General features: G+C 43.7%; 1 protein-coding gene across 24 annotated transcripts in view; it reads left to right on the top strand.

The window, feature by feature from the left end:
• DNM1 (dynamin 1) overlaps nucleotides 1-19824 on the top strand; it is a 67940-nt gene that overhangs the window by 14887 nt on the left and 33229 nt on the right. For 20 of the 24 annotated variants that reach the window (XM_035341382.1, XM_035341383.1, XM_035341361.1 and 17 more), the window contains exons 2-10: nucleotides 9102-9175; nucleotides 10369-10518; nucleotides 11587-11790; nucleotides 12314-12412; nucleotides 13080-13240; nucleotides 14275-14417; nucleotides 14498-14633; nucleotides 15794-15861; nucleotides 16670-16808. In XM_035341382.1, coding sequence (XP_035197273.1) covers nucleotides 9102-9175; nucleotides 10369-10518; nucleotides 11587-11790; nucleotides 12314-12412; nucleotides 13080-13240; nucleotides 14275-14417; nucleotides 14498-14633; nucleotides 15794-15861; nucleotides 16670-16808 — 1174 coding nt within the window. The remainder of the gene's footprint in view (nucleotides 1-9101; nucleotides 9176-10368; nucleotides 10519-11586; nucleotides 11791-12313; nucleotides 12413-13079; nucleotides 13241-14274; nucleotides 14418-14497; nucleotides 14634-15793; nucleotides 15862-16669; nucleotides 16809-19824) is intronic. The other 4 variants (XM_035341365.1, XM_035341359.1, XM_035341362.1 and 1 more) reach the window with 1 other exon arrangement.

Here is a 19824-nt window from a genome sequence, read left to right as displayed (position 1 = left end):
AGGCCACCAGATGAAAGTGGACCACCTGAAGCATAAGAATATTCCTCACCTCCTCAGGTATCTGCTGCCCTGTGGAGGCAGCACAGCTGTGAAGCTCTGAAGCTCTCCACAAGTCTAACTGGTGTGCAGAGGCTCTGGTGCAGCCGTGACTTGGCATAATACACAGAGCTCTCTTCCAAATGTTGATGCACCCTGAAGCTAGTGGAGTGTGAAACAGAAAAACCAGCCCAAGGGATTCAAATCAAATTAACCATAGAAAAAAAAAAAAAAAAAAAAAAAAATTTATATTAAACTGCTGCTTTCAGAGACCTGCAGGGAGTCATGTGCAGGAGAGGCTGAGTGAAATACAAAGGAGGGAGTTGTGGAAAGGGTGAATAAAGAAGGCAGTAACTGCAGTGACTCCTGGGAACTGGTCTGTGCAGTCAGAGATAAGCCCGAGAAACAACTTAGTGTGCTCTGGAAGAGGGCAAGGGGGAGAGCTGCTTCTAAGCAAATGTTATTGTAAATTACTGTCTTTCCTTTTTGCTGTAGCAGTGGTGTACGCAAAGGTGCTGCAGGCTGAGGTCTGAATCCAGGCGCTGGGGGTGAAATACTAGGGATGTGAAGGAACACTGTTCAGGGCCTGGCCCCCGTCTGGTTGTCTGAGCCCCCTCAGCCCATGTTTGGCTCAACAAATGGGTCGTGAGCAAGGAAACTCCCTTCTAACTGATGTTCCTGGTCCTCAGGCACATGGGACCTCCCAGAGACCACCAAGAGCACATAAATACGACAATGCATTTCAGTAATGGAGGCTTTCTTCTGTAGGGAAGAGAAGATCTGTGCTCCAAGAATGGTTTCACTCAAGGAGGTGACAGTGGTGGAGACCATCACCTCTGTACAGCTGGGTCAGTGGCTAGGCAGTTCTGCTGCCTCCTGTGAGGAGACTAACTGTGTGGCTGAGGTGGAAGCCCAGTTATCTGCTGGCTTTCTGAGGCGCACTTAGTCCCCAATGTCAGTGAAACAAAACACGTTATGTTTGTTCGTGAGGATGTGGATTTGACTCTAAGCTTACTGTATGGAAGGTTTTAAACAGCCATGCAGTCATCTATCGAGGGGGATTCTCTTGGAACGGGCAGTCTCCTGAAAGGCTTTGTCTCTTTGGCCAAGTCTGTGATGTGAGGTCCTATTTTTTTTTAAATATTGCCTTTTGCAGTAAATGTAGCTTTTTTGTGTGACTTTACTTTGTGTAAACTCTCTGAAAACACCCCGTTTCTTATTTAGAACAAAGTGAGAGCATAGCATGGGAAAAAGATGCCAAAGAGCTCCAGAAACACCACACAGCCCGGTCAGTTGTGGAAGTGGCAGAGACCATGTGGTACCATGGCTCTCACAGTGAGAATCTTTTCTGGAGCAGGATGCTGTGTGAACATGTTATACCCTAATTCTACACTTATTCTTTTCCTACAGTGAATTAACCTAGCTGATACCCTTTAGTGTTTGAAGACCACAGTACCTCAGTCTCTGCAGAAAACCTTAATAAAGGCTTCTCAGACGGCGCCTCTCATTTGCTGGGGGCATATCCTGGTGTCAGCCGTAATACTGTGCGGAGGAGCAGAACTCAAGGCTGATGGGGATTAGGAGAAGGTGTGAATTCTAGAAGTTACTGTCTAGTTATTATCTCCTCTGACTCTTCTAGGCCCTTCCTGGCTATGGGGTTGGAGAGCTGTGCAGTGCTGGGGAGAAGTGGCTAGGTGTTGGAGGTGCTGCTTGAGAGCCAGAATTATGTAAACCAACTGTAAGGGCTGTAAGCCAGCACAATAGTGCTAACCTCCCTCTGCACGACTATAAATAGGAACTCAAGGTACAAGGCAGTGGAAAGCTTTCTCTTTTGTTTCTGCTAGCATGTATACTATGATGACACACTATTGCCTATCTTTATTTCTCAATTGTATTTGTGAATAATGAATCACTGTGTACAGTAACATTGTCAGTATGATGGAATGGATGTCATTACAATAGATCTCTATTTCTATATGTATCCGTTGTGTGACCAGTACTAGTTACATTCTTAAGAAATATTCTACCAACTGCTTGTGGACTTGCTGTCTTTCACTATGGGTCAAAGCTAGACTTGTGGCTGTGCTGCAGAGACTGACAAATAACACATCCCCTTGCTTAAATTTCACGAGTTGGAAAGTGCTAACCTTGCCAGAGAGAACATGGCTATTTAAGAATGAGACTTACCGTGTGATCGAGTCTGTAGGACTGGTGTCTGAGTTCACGTGGTGAGCATGAAGGAAGGCTGAAAGCTAGAGGTAGAGGAAAAACACTGTTAGAACAGCAGGGTGATGGGTACTTCTGTTTGTGATGCACCTGCATTTAAATTTGTGCTGTTCATGTTGGGCAATCTGGCTCTTTTTTTTGTTTGAGCAGCACTTTGTTTGGGGAAGATAAGAGCTCACAGGGGCCACAGTCAGCAGGAAAGGAAAGACTAAATCTGTAACACAGCCTTCATGCTAGCTGACTGGGTGGCAGAGGATGGGACACGCTTGCCCTTGCCCCCCATCTAAGTTACGGAGTCACTTATGCATGTACTTGCATGTCACTTGAAGGCTCAGACCACAAAAGCGTTCCCCAGGGCAGTTTCTGCATCTAGCCCCTGCCTTCCAGTTGAACTGGGTACTGTCTGTCATGAAAGACCTCCTAGGCTTCAGTGTTTCTGTAAGAAGTAGGAAGCTACTATCATTCCCGAGGTGTTTGCTTTAGCAGTCGGTTAGGCTGAGGCTAAAAATGTTTACTGGTATAAATATTCAGTGGCTAATACGCTGCATAGGTGTCAGCCTGTGTGTTTAAGGATTCATTTGAGACATGTTAGATGGAGTAAGAATACTCAAAGCATAGCTGTTGTGCTGTTTACAGAGGCTTGCCAACTGTTAATAAAATGCAGTCTGCACGAAGGTGTGAGTGTTGGCAGACGGTACCGTTGTCAGGAGAGTCCGAGGTACTGATTGCACTGGATGCTTGTCCTGCATTGTGCCCTGGTGTGTTAACAAAGGACTCTTGATCTGGATGTGTAAGTGATCAGCTGTAACACCCGACAGATAAACCACATCTAGTTCAAAGCCTGAACAGGAGCATATCTGAACTGTGTAACTAGGCAGGGAAGTCCCCAGGGACAGGAACTGTATTTCGTGCTGTGTAATGGCATGTGCAATGAAGTTCTGATTGAATTGTTATCCCTGGGCACCACCAGAACACAGGAAATAACAAATTCTGGATTTTAAAACTAGTATCAGCCATGTGAATCTGAATACTCCATGAATCTTAATTTTCTGAAGCTAATATAAGCCAAACTGGGGATTAATCCCATCTCCTAATAACGTACTTGTCTGCAGATGTTTAATAAGTAATCAAATGGAAATTAAACAATCGGATGGTGTTCACTGTTCTGTTCTTTGGAACTCCTTTTGTCTTTGTAAGCTGCTACTTTGGCTTTCTGATTGAGGTTTTACTTCCTTTAGTGCATTCTAATCCAAGAATCTCAAAGGACTGACCAACTGCAAGGATGCTGTATTAGTGTCTATACTAGACTTGTATTTTAAAGCCTGCTACAGACATCTTCGCAGCCTTCCAACTTCCCTGGAGGCAGGAAGGCAAAGTAAGTGGTAGTAAAAGCATTTGGTCTCTTCCACCTAGAACAAAAGCCAATGACATGGACTTGATTTGGTTGCTGACTGCCAATGACTTTTGTAGCATCTTCAGTGAAGTTGCTTCACTTTTTCTTTACTGAGACTAAAGTCATGTATGGAAAAGCTCCGACTCAGTGTTCTTTCAGAAGTGCAGGTTATCAGTGGAAGGAAAAGGTGTGAAAATGCTTTAATTATAACTTGTGTGTAAGGCCTAATAAACCAATTACAAACCTAATATTACAGTCCAAGAGTCCTAGCTGCACATCCTGTAAACTGATGAATCCTCTTGGGAAGAGGATGTGTTGAGAAGCAGTTGCAGTCTGAGCTGGTACGTAGAGATGCTGTTAGTATGCTGCCTTCCTCCATGTTAGGAAGAGGGGGTTGCCTTGACAGAATGGCGTGGCCACAAGATCATGGGCAGGTTAGCTGCGAATGCTCTGTTGCTGGAATTAAATGCCACTGTAACTGTTATGGGGAATCTGTTTTAGAGCACAAAACCAGAGCAGTGAGCTAATCTGCTCAGAGCAAAGCAGGAAGGGGCAGGCTTGCTCGTGCTCTCACTTTCCTTTTGTGTTTACCAGGTTTGAAAATGTTTATTCTTACTAAACAGGTGAGCTAGGATCAATATGCCTGCAATGATCACCTTAATGATTGCTAAGACGCTGGAAGACTAGTTCTTCCAAAGATCTTACTACAGGCTCTTGTTTAACAAGATGACATCAGACTGTTTGATCAAAGGAGTAAGCCCATATGTTTTTTGACTATTGCATTGTGTGCATTTGCTAGGAAGAATTGTGGTCCTACCGCAGAAAGTGAGCTCACACAAATGTTGTCTTTTAATGGGGCAGTCACCGCTCCCTGAGCGTAGGAGCAGTGAATAAACACAATCAACTTGTCTGAAAGTTTCAGTCCCTTGCCAGGAAGGAACTTGTTTATAGAGTAAATATCTGTTTTATCATAAATAGCACCTTTTTGTTCTGTAGGATGCCAAGATACCAGGTGCATGAATGATTTTCATAGAGTTGCCTGACTTTAATTTAAAAAATCAGTAGGGAATCCCTAAGCCCCTGGTGCCCTGATGATAAATGCTATACATTTCTGCATGGTTCTCTTAATGCTTCAGCCAGTGACATTTGGATTTTCTCTGAGCAGTGCTCTATGGTAACAGCTAGATTGTTTTCTATCCCTCAAATATTTTTTGACTACTGTATTACAAATGCAGTTTTAAGCCCAAATCTGTGTTTTAATGCAGCTCTGCATACTAAAATAGAAATAAGACTGGAAGGGATGATGTGACTGGCTTTGTCCTGAGGTAGCTGTGGAGCTAGTTGGGAACATGTGTAAGCACTTCAGAAATGAGCAATGCAAAATGTGACCTGAAAAGGTATTTATTGTTCCTTCCTGCCTGAACCTTTTCAGCCTGAGACCCAGTAGGATTTAGGGACCTGGTAGGATTTACATCCTTATTTCTTTGTCCCTTAGTTTAATAGAGGAGAGCTATTACTTCTCAGACCAAAAACTTATTAGTAAGAGAGTGAAACACATACTTGAGTCTTCAAATAACCAACAGTTTGGAGAATAAAGCTGAGCTGAGCCTAGTTTTCCAACTCATTTTAACAAAATGCTTGGAATAGCATTACTAGAACTGAGACCTCTGTGTCTTAAGGGGGAATTCTGAGTCAATACCTGAATGGAGATATAAGCAAATTAAGTGGTTTTATTTCCTGAATACAGCATCTGCACCTGTTTTAGTTGCTACTTTATTATGCTTTCTGGATGAAACTTAGTGCAAAGAAGTGTCCCAGGGTGGTATTCCTGCTTAAAAGGATAGGAAATCAAATGTCACGTCACTCCTGTGTGTTACAAACAAAACAATGAAGTAATTTTCCCTTCTTAAGATAAAATAAAGGGGGAAAACAGAGCTGGTGCCCTTAACCTAATTGAAGAGCTTGTTTCAGGCACGGCATTTGGTGCAGCAGTGTACGTAACGAGGCTGCTTTTGATGTCACGCTAGAGACTGCCTCATGTTCCATGGGGAATCCTGGCTGCCCTTGTCATTCCAGCATGGGCATACTACAGCACGTTATCTCCAAAGATGTATTCCGTCCTTCTTCCCCTTGCTCCCAGCCTTGCTACCGCTCATCTCCTGTGCTGGAATCGAATAAGCCAGTTTATCTCACCTTTCTGCTCCTGTCTGCCCAATTCATCTGGCGTGTTGTTCTTATCTCTCTCTCTCCTCAGTCGGGATTAATTTTGTTTCATGGTGCAGCTCTATCAGGAGGAATTCATTCCCCGGCTGCTGAATGGACTCAACCAGGGCTGCGCGTGCTGTCCATGCCACATGTGTTCCATTGAAGGTTATTTACAGAAGTAATTTATTATGCCTACTGCAAGAGGGCAGGCAAGGCTGCTTTACGCTGCGTTCTCCTTGGCACCCAGCCAGCTTGCCACAGAATTTACTAATCTGGGCTTTTTTGTGTCTGATTTGAAAGGCTTAGCCTGAGCAGGAGGAGGGAAGGGTTCCTCCCAGAGAGAAAGGAGGGGGATAATCCAATAGGGAAATGATACGGATGAAATGGGGTGATAGTGCATCCATTTTTATAAAGCTTTCTGGCTGTAACTCCTGATGGGGGTCGAGTGTAAGGAAAACTTGAAAGCTGAACCACACGTACATCCTGGTACCTTGTGGATAAGAACACGTTCATTTTCTGTTATTTAGGGTTCAGATTTTGCGTTCATTCAGATTGACTGAGATAACAGCTTTAGGTGACCAGCTGTGGGTTTGGGTAACTAACCTTGAGCCTCTCTAGGAAGAGATTTCCTGGAAGAGGAACGATAATGTGTCTTTACTCCTAAATAGCTTGCTGGATATGTATTTATACTGACTTCTTTTAGTATTAATATAATTATATTGTGTAACTCCACGGGTAAATGTCCGTGTAGATGAGCCCTAGCTTCCCAATGCTGGGCAGCCTGGAATTTGACATTGCAGTATTACTAAAGTAGCACCTCCTCAGCTTCTATGTAAAGGCTGAACTTAACAGCATGCGGTTCCAGAATGAAGGACTCTAAACCAGAAAGTATTTGGTTAATGTGTTCTTTCAAATCACAGTAAGATAGCGTACTGTTAGTATTTTAAAGGGTGCAATTGCTAGGGTTGACAACAGGAGCAGAAAGTCGGAGGCTTAAACATTGCCTGTTCTGGCTTGACTGAATTCAGTGGAGTTACTCAAATGACATCTTGCCTGGTGTTCAGAAGAAAGCTATTGAAAACTGACTGGCAGAAAACTTTTTTGAATTATCCTTCTTATATTTTTGGCCTCTTGCCTTCTGTGAGGACTCAGTGTTTGCTGTTTTGTCCTTTTTTTCCTTGGAGTAGTCTGGAAGTTACTCAGTTAATGCAATAAACTGTATCAGTTTTGTATAATGCCTGAATCCAGAAGCCACATCAGTTTTACATCTGTCTTTGCCCTGAGTTTTTTTTTCCTTTAATTGTGACAAGGACAACAGAAAAACTAGGATTTGGGCCAAAGAAGGAAGTTACAGGAGAACATGGAGCGTAATACAAGGGGAACTTAATTCCTAGAGGTCTCATTCTTATAAATGCAAGTAATGCTTTTTCTACAGCAAGGTAGGATTTGGTGCTGCAAGTTGAAGATGAATAGCTAGAATAGAATCTCAGTGCCCTAGAAAGGGAATCTATAGTTACGCTATACCTTTTCCTCACCTACAGTAAAGTCAAAGTAAGTCAGTACAGCTTGGATGGATTTTTTTGTGCTAAAAGATGCTAGAGTAGGGCTCTTTCACATATTGACCACAGACATCTATAGGAATGAAGCTGAGGCAGCAGAAAACTGCTAGTGATGCAATGGCTCAAAGATTCCAGGGTTAATCCCCCTGGAACGGAAAAAAGAGCTGAATTAGTTGAAAAACAAATGAAAGATGCCAGTTAACACTTTATATTTCTGAAAAGTCTAAAGTCTAAAAGTCTAAAGTGGGTTACAGTCCTATTTCAACTGTAGTGGAGTTGTACCAGAAGTCATAGTTCTGCGGACTTACAGGAGGTATTTCTATTTGAGGTATTAGAGGTTGTAGGATGCCTCCTTACCTCTCGTCACTTGAAACCACTCTGCAGCTTTTGATATTACCAAGTTATTCTGGCAGGCCACAGATAGGAAACTGCCTTTATAGCTTGAAAAAAGGGAAATACAAGGAAGTAGAAAAACTTGCATAGGATTATATAAGAAGTCAGTAGCCAAAGTAGGAGCTGAAATCACAACTGCTCAAGCCCTCGTCTGAGGTGTTAAAACAAAAGCTCATTCCTTGTCTTCGTTTCCATTGCCTGTATTAAGTTCATGCAGGACAAGGGCATAATAGAAAATGGAGGGGCCTGGATTTCTGTAAGTGGAGCAGTTACAGTCAGTACTGAATTGGCAAAATTCTGCATTGCTACAGCTATCAGCAGAGAGGACTGCGTGCCAGCAACCAAGCAATGCGGGCAGGGCTTCTTTTAACAAAGACAACTGTATTCATGCTCTAGACACTGTATTTTTGAAGTGGTGCTTCTTCACTATGTAAGGAAGCAAATTGATCATGTTTTCAGAAATGCTCAGTGACTCTTGAAGAACCACGTAAACAGCTGAGTACTTGAGAACAGGCCACAAACTAGCAAGGTCATCAGCAGATGTAAGTAAGCGTGCCTCGCTTTGCTTGAAGCACTCGGATTTGAAAAAAGAAAAAGCAAAGGAGAACTTGTGGGCTGTGGCTGCTAAGTCAGCATTAGGAAAAGGATAGTGAAAGGCTTCCTTCCCCTGAAATGGCTTGAAGTACAGAAAACTTCAGGATTCTTTTTAGTTCAGGAGGAAGCTGCTGCTGCTTTAGCCATGGTAATATTCAGTTGATAGCCAGGAGAAGCCCTGAGTGGAAGCAAGCCTTTGGCTGCTATTTATCCTGTTTCAGGTCATACAGTGGTTGCATGCTGGAACAATTGTGTCCCCTCATGTCCCAGTGTGCAGGGTGTGAGTGATCTTGTTGTGGCTCAGGTAGCTGTATTTTGTCAAAAGAAGACATGCTGGTTTTCAGTCTGTGCTTCAGCTTTTCTTTCTGATGAGACAGAGCTGTACCTTGATAACAAAACCAAACCGCATATAGCTGTATTAATTGGGCTTTTTAGTTAGCATGGAGATTCAGGTGAAGGAGCCATAGCTGTTACAGATGGGGCTGGAGGGGATGTGCTGCAAGTATAAGCTTCCTCAGAACAGCAGTCTCTCCTCCCCAGGCCCCCAGGGAGGAGCCCTTGTTTTTAGTGCCTAAACTCTATCATAGCTGTGCCTGAAGCACCCTGGAATCCATGAGTATTAATGGAAGCAGAAAAGCCACGAAAAGGGAAGGAAACGATCATTCACTCATCTGAGGCTTCCTCTTTCATTTCAGGGACTTTCTGCCACGTGGTTCTGGCATCGTAACCAGACGCCCACTGGTCCTGCAGCTAGTCAACTCCAGCACAGGTATGTGAGCTGCCTCCCTGTGTGTCCAGCTGGATTGTCCTAGTCTAGAAAGGTCTTACTTGATCAATTACAATGCATAATGTGCAAATGTAAATAACTTTTCACCATAAAAATGACCTGCAGCTGGTTTTCAGTTCTGCCTGTTTAACATCTGATGCATTAAATATTCAGATGGAAAATACTTCTCTGTTACTTTCTTTGATCTAAGCAGGGTTTCATGCATATGCTTGTCATGATTTTTCTCTCTGTGCAGCTGTGACTCTTATGAATGGGTAAGACCCAAAATCTAAAGGGCCCTGTTGATAATCCTCTGAAATAAGGAGGTGAGATGACTTACTGCACTCAAAACTAAATGTGAGAATGCTGGGATCTGAGGAATGACTATGGAGTTCTGTGGCTGGTCTTTTGGATTGTTCTGTTTTTTGCTCTCTGCTTGCAGGGTGTTTTCATTACTGTTCCCCTTCAAACATGTCCTATAAGAACTCCTTGAGGAAGAGATGACAAGTGACTGTCCCAGGGTATTCTTCTCTTGTTGGGTGGGCTTGACCTGTTCACAGCAGTCCTCTTGCCTACACTAACAAGACAGCTTGATTTTTGGGAGGCTTTTTAAATTAAAATGGAGGGTTCTTGAATTTGTTGGCCTAGTCAATGACTGGCCAAAAACAAACAATAGGGAAAAAAAACAACCAATTAAGAACTGTGACAGTAGATGGGGTTTTTGATTATTTTTTGTTTTGAGGCTTTCTTGTCTGTTCTCATCATGTAATAAGACTATTATTTACCCCCAGTACTTAAATACAGAGCTAGTCCAAGTTCTGAATACAAAGGTATCTCCCAGTGCAGCTCTGGAAGTCACAGCTGCTGCAGGCAGGTGCATGCAAAACTTGCTTAGTATCAACAGAGCCTTGGATTATTACTGGAATGAAGACAAGTGAGGATGCCACCTCTGAGGAGAGCTGCACTGGAAAGATTTTGGGCTTGCACAGATCATGTCCGATATTGATCTGATGGTGTGATTGCAGTAACTTTTGCCAACCAGCCAGGTTATAGTGGGAAAGACACTTGCCACACTTCATCCGTTCAACTGTTCTTTATTTCTTATCTTAAAATCCAGGTTATATTTCTGTTACACTTTTGGCTAAGTTTCCCTTACTCTGGTGACCATCTCTGGCTCTGCTTCTGTTTTTAAACAGAATATGGTGAGTTCCTACACTGCAAAGGAAAGAAATTCACGGATTTTGAGGAGGTCCGTTTGGAGATCGAGGCTGAAACTGATCGTGTTACTGGCTCAAACAAAGGGATTTCCCCTGTGCCCATCAACCTCAGAGTCTATTCTCCCCATGGTGAGTCTTAATACGTAAGTGATAAGTGAGGCAGGTTGCTGTTTTGTCATAATGTAAAGACAAAGATGAACTGGGGAGTGTGCCTGCCTTTTTTTTTTTTAATTTAATCCCCATATGCCTGGCCTGTGGTGCATCAACCTGCCAGTCTTTGCCATGTTTCTAAAAGTTGCCAACCAAATGAAGTATCTGACTGCTAACAAAGCTACTCCCAGAAGCAACTGATGTCTGCAAAACCTTCTCCCTTAGGAGACTTTTTCCTTTCCATCAGAATTGACATTACTGTAATGTTCTACTTTCTTTCCTGCTTTCTGGGCAAAGAAATGAAACTAAAAATGATGGGAGAAGGGTGGCTTTCCTGAAGAGCCTTTCCCTTCTGTTGGCACGTGAAGATGCACTTTGTGTAGAGCTCTCCAGATAATGTTCAAACCATAAGACTCTGATTTCAGAGAATTCTGCTTAAACAAGTGAGTGGAATGGCACAAAATTTGCAAGCTCTTTAGGCATTGTTGGGAAAGCAGCAGCTTGGCACTACATCAGCAGTAGGCTGTATAGAACTTCTGCTTGATTTTTATTTTCTAATTTTTCCTCAGTGAGACAGTCAAACAGTTAAAGGGCTGCATGTTGCATCCTTCAGGAGAAGGCTCATGTGACTTTGACAAGAGCTTCCTGAATAAGGGCTGCTGGACTGAATATTTTAATACTGGGAACAGCACCTAATGAGAACTAACTCTTCTGACTCTCCAAGGTTTTGTTATGAAGTGGTAAAAAAAAGATACTGTTATCCCTTCCCCTTCGGTGTAGCCAGTATGGAAGGACTTTTGAGGTCAGTCCTTGATCTGTGTGTGAGTAAGTGATTCAAAGGGAATGGCAATAACATCACTGACAATCATGACTAGTAATAACCAGCAAATATTTTTATTAAACAGTAACAAAAAGGAATTGGAAAACTCTGAATTCTGAGTTGTGTGCACCTGTTATTGAAGTCACTAAAGCCACAGGTACTCTCTATAGACCAGAGCATACCTACCTCAACACACTCGTGTTCTGTCTTCTGTTTCCTATGTCTAGTCCTGAACCTGACCTTGGTGGATCTCCCAGGTATGACGAAAGTCCCAGTAGGGGATCAGCCCCCTGACATCGAGTTCCAGATCCGAGATATGCTTATGCAGTTTGTCACCAAAGAGAACTGCCTCATCCTGGCAGTATCCCCAGCCAACTCTGATTTGGCCAATTCTGATGCTCTGAAGATTGCAAAGGAGGTGGATCCTCAAGGTAAATCTTGTATCTTGGCATGGACTACTAGCTAGTGGCCCAATTCTCCTTTTTGGCTGTGATTAGCCCAGTAGCTGTGAGATCCCGTCTGTTGTCTTAAGTGGTATCTTCACCAACATATGCCCTTCTGAGACGTGGTTGTGAGTCTTAATAGCTACTACAGTAGAATTTTTTCTTACTCCACATTTCTTCCTTCGAGCCCTGTTTCTGAAGAGGTAAAAGACTTCCCTTTCTTTACTGTAGTCATCCACTTGTGCCTAGAGGAAAAGCAGGAAAGTCCCTGCACTTAAATCCCTCTCTACTGCGGCATAGCATGTCAGTGTCTTTGGCAGGGTGTAACTGACAACTGACCTCTGTTATCATCTGGTCTGCTGTTGTGACCTCTTGGAATGATGGGAACTGTAGTGTTTGAGTTCAGGAGCCCTTGAGTAGCCAAGGTGGGTAATCTGTAATCTCTCTGAACCGAGGAAAACATTACATGAGTCATCTTGCTTGATCAACTATATTCACTTTTTTTCTGAAGGGCAACGCACTATTGGAGTCATCACTAAGCTGGATCTTATGGATGAAGGAACTGATGCAAGAGATGTACTAGAAAACAAATTACTTCCTCTACGTAGAGGTAGGTTTCATCATGTTTTGTGTGTGATCTACTTCTTCCACTAAGGTATCCTGGCCTCATCTCCTGCCTTCAGTGATCCTAGTGCTTAGGCCATCTCTGTTCCAAGCTAGAATTGAGACAAGTTGGGGAAAGGGGATTAATCATGCTTAAGAATTTTTTTGGTGTTTGTAGTAGTCCTAGGTGATATCTAGTCCTAGCAGAAGCATAACCCTTTACTCTGTCTTCCTGATTTTTAATAAGGCAGGCTGAAAAAAAATAATTCCTGTGTTACTCCCCCCCACTATCTTGATTGCTACAGTATATAGGGTGTAATCATATTGGCCTGTACTGTGATATATGCTGTACAAAGCCATAGTGACATACCTATCTTAAAGGCTTGAACAAAGGTCCTGAATGAGAACAGGGTGTCCTTTGATTGTGGGAACAGTAACAAATATGTTAATTCTCAGTTGCATAGTTGCACTTTTGTCCTGCACACCAAAGTGTCAGAACCTGAGGTGTCCAGAGAAAATAGTAGTTTAAAACATTTACAATTAGTACCTAATAATGTGTTGCCACTGAAACTTCCCTTTCCCAGTGTTGACAGTTGGGTAACTTCCTTCTCAGTCTGAGTCCCATTTACAGTCTCATCCTTGCAGCCATCTGATCTTTAACCCCACTCCTGCAGGTTACATTGGTGTAGTCAACAGAAGTCAGAAGGACATTGATGGCAAGAAGGACATTCAGGCAGCTCTGGCTGCAGAGAGGAAATTTTTTCTCTCCCACCCTGCCTACAGACATATGGCTGACCGCATGGGAACCCCCTACCTGCAGAAAGTGCTGAACCAGGTACTGTTACCAGTTGAGAACTGCTGCCCACTATGCCAAAAGGATGTCTAGGTTGCTCATTGGGCTCTCCTGGGATGGAAAAATACAGAATAATATAAAACTTCTGGTCAACAAACTGAAATTCTGAACGTTGTTGTGGTGCCATGGGACTTCTGATTTGCTTACTCTTCCTTCTCTGACTCATAAAAAACATTTTGATGCCAGGTCTTGTGAAGTGTGCTTGGTCTGAATAATGTTAATAATTATGCTCACGCACCAAGTGCAGAACATTGCTTTTTCCTCTCAGTGATGCTGGTACAAAATCAATAGCAAGTTTATGGCATTTGTCTGAATTTACACTATTGGAATCAACACAAGGTCTTATTAGTTAAGCCAAAAGACAACTTCTAAATTTCTAGTGGTCTTTGCCTAATACTAAGCTGTGAAGATTAATTTAAATATGATGCTGGTAGTCATTTTCTCTTCTGTTAAGACTGATTCTTTAAGTGCAGAGCTGCTCTGCCTTTTTTCTTTATTTTAATATTTCCTTTAAGTTGGAGATCTCAACATCTGTACTCTGTGGAAACCCCTTTATTGGAGCCTCAGTGTGTTTGGGTCCTTTCACCTTGCCTTGTCACCCTTTCACTGAAAAAGGGCTTAACCACTACCCTCCTGTGCAGAACAAAGATGGGTGTCAGTGGTGTGATAACCTGCAGACAGAACAGCCTTTTACCTTGGTGTAAGTGACAAATGCTGATAATTGTATGTGAAATTTATTCCTGATCAGAGGTGACAGTCTTGTCAGAATGGAAGGTTTGTATTAGGCTAAAACCTCAAATGAAGGTTAGGAATAAACAGGTGAAATAGGTAGGAAATGAGAAGGCAGGATACCCCAAGCTTATAACTGATATCTGTCCTGGGATAGACTCTTTATTTGGACCACTCGGAAAACACAGCAAGAGAGGAAGTGTTCCTCTTTATTCTGGGGTGCTGACATAGCACACCCTTCCTGAACACCACATACAGCTTTTGTCTTGAACCTTTTTTCTGTGCAGCAATTGACCAATCACATCCGTGACACCCTGCCAGGGCTGAGGAACAAGCTCCAGAGCCAGCTTCTCTCCATTGAGAAGGAGGTAGAGGAATACAAGAACTTTCGCCCTGATGACCCTGCTCGCAAGACTAAAGCTCTGCTTCAGTGAGTGACCTTAACTGCATGTCCCTCCCTGGAAGCAACTGTTTAGCCATGCCTTCTACTTCATGCTTTTTGTCTTTTAGGATGGTCCAGCAGTTTGCTGTGGACTTTGAGAAACGTATTGAAGGCTCTGGAGACCAAATTGATACCTATGAGCTGTCAGGAGGAGCTAGGATTAACCGTATCTTCCATGAGCGTTTCCCCTTTGAACTGGTGAAGGTACTGCTGAGATCCATTTTCTCCTTGCTTGTTTTTAACCTCCTCTGCCTGTCTTCCTACCTCTGTTAGCATCTCTCACTATGTATTGATTTGTCTCTCTTGATTTGTCACTTTTTCCACTATCGCCTCACTTTTTGCTTCTGGTTGTCTACTTTATCTGAGCCTTCCCATAATAATGACATCTCCCTCAGTCCTTGTCCTTGTGAAAACTGAACATTCTCTTTGTAGTTAAATGCTACTCTTGTGTTAATTTAGCCTTTAATTCTTAAAGGCTAAATTAAACGTGCAAAATAACTTCCTTTTAACACAGACAACAGCAAATCAATGCCTGAATGTCCTTGCAGATATGTAGATATCTAATTTGAGTTGCATGTAATGCAAATGGTTTTTAAACTTGCACATCCTTGATCCCAAGCATCAGGCTGGGCCTAAAGCTGCCATAATGCATATGCAAGAAGCAGGAAAGAGGATGTAGATATACCTGGCCTTGCTTATTTATCCTCTTAAAAATGGCCTAGAGGTGGGAATGGTGTAGAAACTGTTCTGCAGTCATCATAGCTGAAGAGGATCTGTAGTGAATTATAGGTTTCCTGGATGGCGAAGTATGCTAACATGATCAGAAGTGATAGGGAGAAAATCCTCTAACGTAAATTTAAATGAAGTCAGGAGCCAAAACATTCCTGGATCTTCCACGTTTGTCTGCCTTTTAATTTAAATAAGATGAGACCTTGTTAGTGAAATACAAGAGCCTGCCTTATATTGGATAACATATATTTGTATGTGAATTGTAAATCTGTGTGAGGTGTTAGCTGAAAAACAGCTGCCAAGACCTTATGATATACCTCAGGAGACAAAACAGTTCATTGTAGAAAGCAATCTAGCACTTCAGTCCTATTGCTTTATCTCTAAATAGCTCCTTGGGAGCTGCTGAGGGGTTGGTACCTGTAAATGCAGGCCCTTAGCTATTCACATTTGTCCAGGATATCTGTATTGACAGTAGAAGCTTTATGGCTGTACTCTGTATCCAACGCTTGGGCTAACATTTTATCTGTCACATGATAGTACTGGCATGGGACCTTTTTGTAAAACATGCTGTTATGTATCCTGGGGTTGTGCAGACAAGATCAGACTGTTTCTGATAAAACTCTCTCTTGGTGCAGATGGAGTTTGATGAGAAGGAGCTGCGACGGGAGATTAGCTATGCCATCAAGAACATCCATGGTATCAGGCACGTATCATGACTAGGCAGACCACTGGCTGCATAGCCTTGTAAATACCTCTAGACCTTCCGAATGGAGTTGAAGACTTCAGAGGTACGGTAGGTCAGCCAGAGGGGAGGGATAGTTTCCTTGGACTCCCAAGTGGCTTGAATCTTGGAACAGGGACAAAATAGCTTGCTTTCTGTTCCCATGTGAGTTGCAGAAGCCTAAAAGGTAAAACTGCCTTGGTGACTAGTTATTTTCTCCCTCTTTCCTTCCTGTGTAGGAAAGGACAGGGTTGCAAACCCATACCCCTACTTCATTTAGTTTTAAATGTTGGTTTTCACTTTCTGCTTCCATTCTAACCATTACTCAAATATTTGCTGGTGCTGAGCACCTCCTCCCCTAGAGATCTGAAGGGAGCATTAGGGTGCCCATCACCAGGATCCCAGTGGCCCCAAGATGTGAGTTCCAGTATGTAGGTAGTAAATACAGTTGCATTCTCCTCAGTGGAAGTTAACTTCCTGAAAACACATCTCTGAGACCCTGAGTTAGGCTGCCCCTGGGAAGGTGACTGGCCTCTAGCGCCTGTCAGGGGCAGCACTGGTGTCCATTTGGGATCTGTTTTGCCCTCAGCACCTGCCTCCTGGGAGGTGCCAAGCATCCCCCATTTTCCAAAGCAGGACTTCTCTGAGGGGTGTGATGCTTCCCCAGCCCCGTGTGTTGGGTTTCAGTGATGGTGGTGCCTGCTCCGAGATGTGTGTGTAACTCTGTGACATTCTCCTTGCCCCTTCTTCCCCCTCCTGCCTTGTCTTGTCCCCTGTCCTGGGTGTTTAGAACCGGTCTCTTCACACCCGACATGGCATTTGAGACCATTGTGAAAAAGCAGGTGAAGAAGATTAAAGAGCCTTGCCTGAAATGCGTCGACATGGTTATTTCGGAGTTAATCAATACCGTTAGACAGTGCACCAAGAAGGTAAACTGGAGGCAGCATGGAGCTGGCACCTTCCACCCCCTCTCTGGCTGCGGCACAGCATTGTGACTGGGGCAGGGACTTGCCTGCAGCGACACTCGTGTTTCTGACCACCTCCTCAGCATGACTAGACCTGAGCGGTACCAGCCTGGGACGATCCAGCCAACAAGCCAAACAAAAGCACTGTGGAACATGGGCTATGGGCTTGTTCCCAAAAATCTTTACAGCAGAGGGGTGCTGAGATGTCTGCCCCCCACACCTCCAGTCTGTAGCATGACTCCTGATTCCTCTCCAAGCCAAGGGTATTTCTTATAGGGCTTCATCTGACTTTAAATTTGTTTTCTGGTTTTATTTTCCAAGCCAGAAACGGGGTTTTAAATTATGTCCCCTCTTCTCTGCTAGAAATAGGACAGTTAATCCCAAACCTGCCTTTAGTGTCAGGGAAGGGAGCTGCTGGCTGGGTGTATGGGGCTGAACTTTGGAGGCTACCGCAGTTACAGCTGTGGGCTGTATCATAGGGGAATGTTCCTGTGGTGTTTGGCTTGGTTTCTGGTTGGCTTGGTCCATATCCTGTTCTGGAAGAGAAGCACATGGCTGAGAAGGATCATGTTAGAAATGTCAATCTACCTCGGGGCTTCTTTTGCCCTCTCCCTCAGAGAGGGCTTTGAGCTTTGCCCTTTGGGATTCATACTAGTATTTATTGGAGCTGGTGTAAGGAACATCCCTTGGTTATGCCCTCTGGATATGGCAGCTTTTGTTTGAGGCTGGGGCTGAAAAGCAGCAAGTTAGGAAGACACATGCCATTCTTCTCAGCCATGGCTTGCTGCTTCAGCCAGGGCTGGGTACTGGTGAAAAGACACCTGAGTTAGGACAGTAGCATGGGTACTGGAGACTGGCATCGCCACTGGCTGTTGGGGTTCAGGTAAATGGGCATTGCAGGAGGTGTCTGGAGAGTGACACCTTCTCCCTGTGAGGGTGGGGAGAGGTGCCCAAGTGGTGATAGCTGCCATCACTTGGAGAAATGTCTAGCCCTTAGGGCCAGGAGCCTCTGTAGAAGGGCTCAGGCACACAGACACCATGCTTTGCCTCCCAGGGCAGCCCGGGAAAGCAAAGCAGTTGCAGTGAGATATTGCTCAGGTTTCTAGAGTGCTGGAGGAGCTTCCTTTTTCTGTCCTGCTGTTCTCTCTTGGGGTATGTGACTGTGGGGAGCACCCAGAAAATTGCCATTAGAGCCTGGTGACAGGTAAGCACAGGCCCTTAGGCTGCCAAGTATCCAGAGTCACCTGCTAACTGGGTCAGAAGGGCATTCCTTTTCAAGCCCTCTGAAGCTTCTCTTGGTTTGTTCTTCATCCATCAGTTATTGTTCAAAATCTCCTATTCATTGTCTGTTTGCATCCTTCCCTCCATTTCCCATTCTTCATCATTTCAGTGTTCTTTTACTGACAAGTTTAGTAGTGAAGAGACCATCTGTTCTGAAAGCAACAGGTTTTCCTAGTCATCAGGTGGTGGGTGCAGCAGGGTGGGAAATAAGGGAGGAGGAGACCACAGGAATGGAGTGGGGGGTACTGGAGAGGGTGATCTGTGAGGGGCCACCTCACAGCTTCAGGATTAGTGTTCTGTTTTAGTTTAGATCCCACTGCTAAGAATTTAGTGGCTGACTGCAGTGCTGCTTGCTGTGTTGTGTGCTAGTAGTCATGGTTACGGTTTTCTGCTTGAAGAAACAAAATCCTGTCATTCAGGTGGTACCCAGGTACTTGAAGGAACTGGTTTTCTGCTTTGTACAAGGTCCCCTGAGTCTGGTCTTTGAAGCGGTGCACATAGAGGAAATGGTGTGCACTGTGTTTAGCAGGCTGACTAGATTAGTAGGAATAAGGAATCAAGTCAGGGTGTGAAGGAAGCTCTGGAAATGCCTTTGCTCTGATCAAAAGAGGCTGCTTTGGCACCTTGAGAGAGGGCCTTGGGAGAAGCTGAATCCTCTAGTGTACTCCAACCCTCTTTGCTACTTAAAATGCAGATTACTGTAGGTCCTGTAATATGCATTGAAGTATTTCAATAGAATGTCACTTGGGGTCTTGCAGATGTTATCTATGGAGATGAAAGATGATGTGAAGGGGAAAATATGTGATTTATATGGATTGATGTTTAGTTATAACTAGACCAGGATTAATTGTGAGCTGTAGACACCACAATTTGACTGTTAATTGTGCCTTTAAAAAAGCAGGATCCCACCCCTATGTCAAGGGTATGTTGTCCCCTTGAAAGCACTTTCAGGGCAGTTATATGCTGTGCAAAAATAAGGAACTGAGTTTGTGACACAAAAAGCACCCTGGTAAAAGCTCTGAAGTGTTACAGATGTGCTGAAGAAACTTCTTTGGATGCGGTAATAGCCTTGAATTGGAATAATTTGACCATATTTTAGTAATTGCAGTTACTGTGGATTTTCTGTTTGTCATAGTAGAGGAACTGAAAATACAGGGCACTTTGTATAGTATCAGATAGTATGGAAACTGACACTTCATTATATTCTTCAACAGGCCTGTATTGGGCCTGATGCTGCAGGTTAGCTGATGCAGTACAGATGCTTTGTATAGCTGTGGATGCCCTGTAGCATGTTTGCGTTTCCCTAAACACTGGTTTACCCCCGTTTTTTTACTGAGAAAGCTAACTGTTGTGGGAATATTGTGGGAAAGGTGAGTGAGATAAAAGACACTGTAAGTGGAGCAGTTATCTTAATCTCTGAAATAGAGACATCCGTTCAGTTCAGTCCCCAGGCCAGCACGAGGTGCAAGTGACAGACCTTTGCAAGTCTTAGCTTGGCTCCTGTTCAGGCCTCCTGCACCTGAAATGAGGAAAGCATGAAAGGGGTAACCACGGTGGGAAGGAAAGGGGAATGCCTACAGACAAAGGGAAATGAGACACGGTGAGCCTCTAGGAAACAGTCAGTGGTTTGCTGTGGCAAGCAGCTGTGTCTTAAAAATCTGCATAAACTTGCCTTCAGGAAGAGATCACTTGATCCCTG

This window comes from Oxyura jamaicensis, chromosome 17 (genome assembly GCF_011077185.1).
Source record: "Oxyura jamaicensis isolate SHBP4307 breed ruddy duck chromosome 17, BPBGC_Ojam_1.0, whole genome shotgun sequence".
Lineage (NCBI taxonomy): Eukaryota > Metazoa > Chordata > Aves > Anseriformes > Anatidae > Oxyura > Oxyura jamaicensis.
Note: the sequence above shows the minus strand (reverse complement) of the source record. Positions and strands in the feature narration are given on the sequence as shown.